The sequence below is a fragment of the Convolutriloba macropyga genome, chromosome 10 (assembly GCF_964194025.1).
Source record: "Convolutriloba macropyga chromosome 10, txConMacr16.3, whole genome shotgun sequence".
Lineage (NCBI taxonomy): Eukaryota > Metazoa > Xenacoelomorpha > Acoela > Convolutidae > Convolutriloba > Convolutriloba macropyga.
Window position 1 is genome coordinate 8,427,221 of NC_134477.1, and position 6,976 is coordinate 8,434,196.

The 6,976-nt window shown below is 44.5% G+C and overlaps 1 protein-coding gene across 1 annotated transcript; it reads left to right on the forward strand.

Moving 5' to 3' along the window:
* Window positions 1-308: 308 nt before the first annotated feature.
* LOC142347904 (uncharacterized) lies at window positions 309-1,211 on the forward strand. Its single transcript, XM_075399065.1, has 2 exons — window positions 309-509; window positions 735-1,211. Exons 1-2 carry the CDS (start codon window positions 309-311, stop codon window positions 1,209-1,211), a joined length of 678 nt encoding a protein of 225 aa, XP_075255180.1.
* Window positions 1,212-6,976: the final 5,765 nt, after the last annotated feature.

Here is a 6,976-nt window from a genome sequence, read left to right on the forward strand (position 1 = left end):
ATTGCTGGGACGGAAAACCCCCAATACTTCAAATCGTTGTTCCCGTAGTGGGCCGGAAGGAAATTCTTGATCAGTTGCACGCATCCCCAGTCAGTGGGGGGCACTTTGCTGTAGAGAAGACGTTAAGGAGAATCCGCCAACGTTTCTGGTGGCCACACATGAGACAAGATGTTGAAAAGAAGCTCGCTTGGTGTCTGCCGTGTGCAGCTAGGACTACAGCTGGGAGAAAGAGGATTGGAGGACTTGTGCCATTTAAAGTTGGGATACGATTCCACACGGTTGCAGCAGATATCTTGGGTCCAGTTACGATGGCCAACGAAACGCGAGCCAAGCACATATTAGTCATGACAGATTTGTTCACGAAGTATGTGGTCAGTGTCCCATTGAAGGGTACTGAAGCACCCGATGTAGCAAAAGAGATTGTGGAAAGTTGGATTTTGCGATTTGGTGTACCCGACGTACTTCACACGGATCAGGGAAAGAACTTTGGGAGTGAGCTCATGCTGGAGGTCTGCAGGCTGTTGAAAATTGATAAAACTAGGACCTCACCATATCACCCTTAAGGCAACGGGCAAGTTGAGAGGCACAATCGGGTGATTTCCGATGTCATCTCGAAGTATTGTGCGGACAACCCGCGAACATGGGATAAACTGTTATCCTATTTAAGTTTTATTTACAACACCACAATTCACAGGACTACACAAGCAACTCCTTACAGCCTTGTGTATGGACAGGAGTGCCAGTACCCCATAGACTTATTCTATCCAAAGCCCCACGACGAAGAACTTACAAGAGACAGCTTTGCGGAGGATTTGTCAGGCTTATTCAGAGAGGCTCATGCATCCGCTAGGGAATCTCTAGGAGTAAACCAGAGGAGGCAGAAGGATCAATACCACAAGAAAGTCTATGGGAAACCATATGAAAAGCAGGACAAAGTGTGGGTTTACTCAAAGCATAAAGCAAAATCTCGGAAGTTCTTCCTGCCGTGGGAAGGTCCTTATGTAGTTTTAGAACGAACATCGGAGGTTAATTACAAAGTAGCAAAACCAAGTCAAATGGCAAAATGGAGGATACTACACTACAATATGCTCAAACCGTACTTGGAGGAAGGCGATGCTTGGAGCCCAAAGGAAAAGAAGAGGACTACGGCTCTCAGGTCCGAAGGGTTTCTGGAACATCCAAACGTAGATCAAGACGATTGGGAAGAATAGGGATTCGATCTACGCCCAACAGAGCAGAATGCTAGGATGCGACGCCTTGCACGGAGAAGGGAACGAAATGAAGGGGTTGAGGAGGACGTGCCGAATTTGGAGGAACTGTTTCACGAGCAAGTTGTAACGGAACCAGCCAGGGTACCGGAGGAAATTCCAACTGATGGGGGCAGGCTGGAAGCGCCAGTAACTGCTGACGATGCACGAGTAGAGTCACCTCTTCGTGAACCAGGGCAACTAGCCCAAGCCCAGCCATCGGGTGTTCCTGAACCTAGGGAGGTAACAGTAGTCTCTCCAGATACGGGACCTGCAAGACGACCCAGACGAGAGATCCGCCCAGTCATTCGGCTGGGTATTGACGAATAACTAATAGAAATGGGAGGAGGCACTACCACCTACTAACAATTTAACGCAACACTTTTTAGTTATCGACCCCAACTAACGACAGGCTGTTTAGGATTCATTCAACTGGACCATGCTGACTTTCAAACTCATTCTGATTTCAATTGCGGTGATGGGACCGATGGAAGCAATGAAGCTGGACGGTATCTCTTTCAATCATACGGCAGGAGCGGCTTTCACCACGGAGACGCCAGTAATCATAGCTAGTGCCATGGAGTCGACTTGGGTGTCCATCCCTTTTCCTATTCTTCCGGCTATCAACAAGACCCACCTAGACGTTGCCTTTCAAGAATTTCAATTCAAGTTTGCGAAACGCTGGAACGGTTACTACAAACAACGAATCTGTGGAAACAAGGAACTGACGCAGAGCTATATCAATGTCACTTACATAGCACTCAAGGGTATAGAATACGAAGTGGACGACATTGCTCGAGTGCTAGCAGAAATGAAGATACGGGCCGAAACGTTCATCAATGGTTCTTTACACATTCACAGTAGGGAGCGACGATGGGTGAAACCATTGTTGATTGGAGCCGCGGCCGCCATCGTTCTGGCTCCGGTCCTCAAGCAGGGATTCTGTCACTACTTCTCATTCTTTGGATTTTGTGGAGGAAGGCAAGCAATTGACGAGTTAGGACGGGAGGCAGAGTTTCTTGACAAAGCTGTCAGGACGATAACTTTGGAAACCGGGGAGCGGATTCATTTGCTTGGGCATTCACTTAACAAGACCCAGAACCAGTTGAAAATGGTTTCTCACGATGCGAACGCGAACTTCCAAATGATCCGGGATGCGATGAATCGATTGTTGGAGGAAACCGACGGAGCTTTGGATGGCCAGCGGCTATGCGTCAGTTCGAAACATCACGATGTCTACCAGGAGGCTTCACGATTTTCAACGGCCATGCTAAATTACTCGCAAGCTTTGAACGCACTGCGGGAGGAACTTATTGCTTTCAAAATCGGGTTGCACAACTTTGGATACATTTTGGATGATGCGTTGTCTTCATTGACAAGGGGACTAATTCCAGCTACCCTAATTCCCCCAGAAGTATTGCAGAAGGTCCTTGATGGTCTGGAACTGGACAGGATGCGGGAAGCCATACCTCGATCCGAGCTGATGACCTACTACGGATTTGAGCTAGTGGATTCTACAGTGATAACGACCACGGGAATTAATGTACTCGTAAATATCCCTCTTCATCACACTAGCGGATTGTACCATGTCTATCGAGCTGTGGCGTTGCCCCAACCTATTGACGATGGAGTTACGGCAACCCAATATTTGTTCCGAAAGTCTCACCTTTTAGTTTCGGAGAGAAGAGACCATTTCGCTGAAGTGTCGGAAGAGAAAATTAATTCGCACTGTGTAGGAACTAACCGTCTGAAGTTGTGTCTGAAACCATTCTCCATGTCCCGAACGAGTGAAGCCACTTGTCTATCCAGCTTGTTTTTTGACTTACCTGCCGCCGCCCTGAAGCTGTGCCCGCAGGAAGTTGTTGTATTACCAGAGGAGCCAACAGCGGACTACTTAGACGACTCGACTTACTTGGTTACAGCCAGGTCTTCTGCCTACAAGTTCTTCAATTTTACTCATGGGTTGAAGCAGACTGGTTATCCAGTTCCTGGATGTCGTAGCTGTTTGCTCCGGCCACCTTGCGATGGACGATTTGAGAACCCCAGTGGAACTCTAATTCTGTACCCGGACCCCAGGACATGTCAGTACAGCAGCGGAATGATGATCAATATCCAGCAACATCCTTTGCTGCGCACCCTATTTGCTACGCTAAGGAAAGTGGAATCCGAAAGAGTAGGAGCAGAGATCCCCAATGCTTTTCGTGATCAGGCTCATGGAGAAATGCTAGAGGTTCTAAGACTTAACCTGATCGAATTGCCCGAAGAGACTGTGGACGAGGAAAGTATGGAGCGGATCTCGTCCTTTTGCCGAAGGAATTATTAACCAACACATGCCTTTTCATTGGAGTGCATATCATAGCCGACCAGCCAATGTCGTGGTGTGGTTCTTATTAGCCATAGTCCTGTTCTTCATGGCATACCTTTTCTATCGATCTTGTATGAAGAACCCCGCCCCGCTGTATAAGAGACTTTTCCGACAACAAAGGAACCGCTTTCCGTGGTCGAGGATACCCCGAGATGACAGTACTGACTTTTCATCGAGACCTGGCACCGGTCAACCTGGCTTTTCACCACCTCTTGGAGCTCCACCCAGCTTCAACTCGATTTTCGAACTGAATGAGGCGGCTATCTTGCCGGCGTCGATGTCGGAGACCCCAAGACGTGACACAAGCACGGGAATGGGCATGAGAGTGAAGAGAGTGTCGCTACCCCAGGAGAGGTCTTTCTCACCTGGTGAACAACTGCGTGGTGGGGAGTTATGAGAAGTAACCGGTTCCTGTACTAGTGGATAATACTCAGACTTAAGCTTGTATACTTTGACCTTGATCACTCTGACTTCGACTTCTTATGTGGTAGGCCTTAATCACCCTTTCATTCTAGTGTTTAATTAGAGTATTACTTGTTACTTTCATTGTATATAGATAAAAAGAATTGAAGCGCCAGCCTAGAACAACCCCCCCCCCACCAATGCAGTAATTGATATCAATTGTTTTAGGGAGTATGCAGGGTAACTCCAATGGGTTTTTACAACCCCCCCTTAACTTCTAAGTGGAATGGGTATAAAACTGCACTTCATTGTAAATACTTTTTCATGTAGTGTTACTTGTATATACGAGATCTATATGATCTTATTTGAAAATCCCAAACTCTCGAAAACTGATCGATGGATAAAAGGAAGAAAAACTAAAATATTTTAAGCATATAAGATACGTAAGCATCGGTAAGGCTACAAGAGTAAAGGAAGAAGTAAGTATGAATTAGAGGGTTGAAACACAGGGGGAAGGCGAGCAAGGATTATTCCTTTCTGCGGTTGGGGAACACAACTCGTGGTCTCAGATCATCCAGTAAGCTTATGACATCCCATGAGCTATTCAACTGACCCGAATTAAATAGGCCTTCGATCAAGCTGAGAAATTCGTAAGTCTCGTATGTGCTGAACATTAAGCTATCAATTGAGTCAGGGTCAATGACAATAGTAAACTCGTAATAATTTGTGGGACTTTCCTGAATTTGAATATTAGAAAATCCCTCCCCAACCAAAGTTTCTAACGCCGGAATGTAATAGTTGGTGTTGGTCATTTGTATTTGTTTTGCTGTGATAAGATATAAGGTGTTGTTTACAATGAAAGCTTTGGAACAATGAGATATTTAAACAGTAGAAGTCAAAATAAGCACGCGTTGGTTGTACAAAGAAAAGATTTCTGTTTTTTTTTGCTGTTGAAAACTAATGAGCTCTATTCAGCTTTGAGTTAATTGTTCTGCAAGCAATCACTAAAAACTAATGAGATTCAAGAAGAATGAAACTGGTGTAAGTGACCGAGGAGAGGATAAACTGTGTGGAGAATGAGAAAATCAGAAAGTAGACAATTCATTTTGGTTCTCTTTATCGTAACGCTAAGTTCAGTAACTTAGGCTTCAGAAAGTTGAAGAGTGAAATTATAACAGCCAACGCCCGTTCGTGATGGATCTAACAATGTACCCGGTGATCCCCGAATACCATCCGGATGAGTTCGAGGATGAGGAGAAATGGGTGTGGGAGTCCTTTATGTTGGGACTGAGGTTACGAATCAAAATGATCCGTGTGTCCTTCCACTATCTGATAGTGGAATTGAGGGAAAGCGGCGGATTTGTCCTTCTGGAGGAGGGGACTGGCCCATGGCACGAGTTGAGGGGCTTCCTATCGAAGGATTGGTCGGCCAATTCCGGTGAGATTGCAGGGGAGGGCGATGGAGCTAGTTCCTTCCATCCAAGTGTCGGCTCAGAGAGTATCGATTCGCTGAGGGTGGGGTCTACCGACAGGCTTACCAGCTACTCCTCCTACTTCGAGGAGCTATCGACGGAGTCGGAGAGTGGAGGAGTTTTTGAACTAGAGTCTATTTCCAGCGAAGATGACTGCGTTTTTGTCAGCTAAAGTTTCACGATTGGTGGAAAAGAGGCTGATTTGATCCTAAATTCTATAGTATATTATTATTAAAATCAAATTAAAGCGAATGGGACAGGGGGTCAAGATAGTATGAGTATAGTGAGTAGTCTTTTTCTAAGTTTAGCAATTATTCAGGAGAATAATACTCTAGAAGGGAGGAGTGTAGAATTTGGAAAATCCTACGTTTCTCATAAAAAAGTTGCCATAAAAATGGATAGAATTTGAATTTCCAAAGTTGGCTACCATCAAAATCATAGTAGGACTGTTGGCTTGCGATTCAAGGCCATTTGACAGACCAGGCTTTTATGGAACAAAAAAAGGGTTACTTAGAAATTAAGTGGTTGCAATATTGTTTTTCTGAGAGGGACCGAATTTGTAAAAGTTAGTTATCATCCGGTATTAACCTCAGTGTGATCAAACTTGGTAGGGAGTTAGTGCACATCTTGAGGCAAGTTCCGCTGTTGTCAATTCTAGGGAATTTGTTTTAGAGATACCATGGGGGGAACTTTAGTCTTCCAAATAAGGCTTAGATTCTTGAGTTCATAGTTTGACCGGTTGATTAATTGGTAGCGTCATGAGTCTGATACGGCTTTTGTGTTAGTTTGAATAACTTAAGTAGAAGTCAGCAATGTATAAAGAAGGCGTTCAGGTCATTCAATTGTTCTTTTAAAGTCATAACGAACTCTACGTATGTGAGGACCATTTGTTGTCCATAGCAGCGGTTTGAACAAAGTTGTTGTTCACGCGTTGTAATACGTCGTGATTCGAGTAGTTGCTAAGAGGGAGTAAACCAACATGGTTGTTGTTGTGGCAGCAGAGCTATAGAAGGCTCCAAATAACTCTGACATCGTAGAGGAGTTCAACTTAAGTAATAAAAAAGAGAGAGAGAAGAGCTGTTGTGAAGTGAAGTTGGTCTTTCTTGATAGAAGAAAGACTTTTGTAAAGAATATCGAGAGCCAAGAACGAGAGATTCGTGAGGCTGATATCAGAGCAGATAACTTTACTTATTCAGTTTGATTTAGAGAGTTTGGGATCTTGTGATAAATTCCATTATCTTAATTTGAATTAATTTCTGTTGCTTAAAACCCAATTGATTTATTCTTGATTCTGTTGATTTATACTATCAAATTATATCAATTTATCTTTGAGCAACCGAGTTGATTCCGAGCCGGAGACAGAGCAAGCCGGGGACACCGTGAGTAAACTTTGAAGAAAACCTTTCCACCAAAATAAACCTTTCAAGTTAGGATTTCGGGTGGTAGTGTCTCCCCGCCTATTAACCTAGTCTAAATACGAAATTCTACAT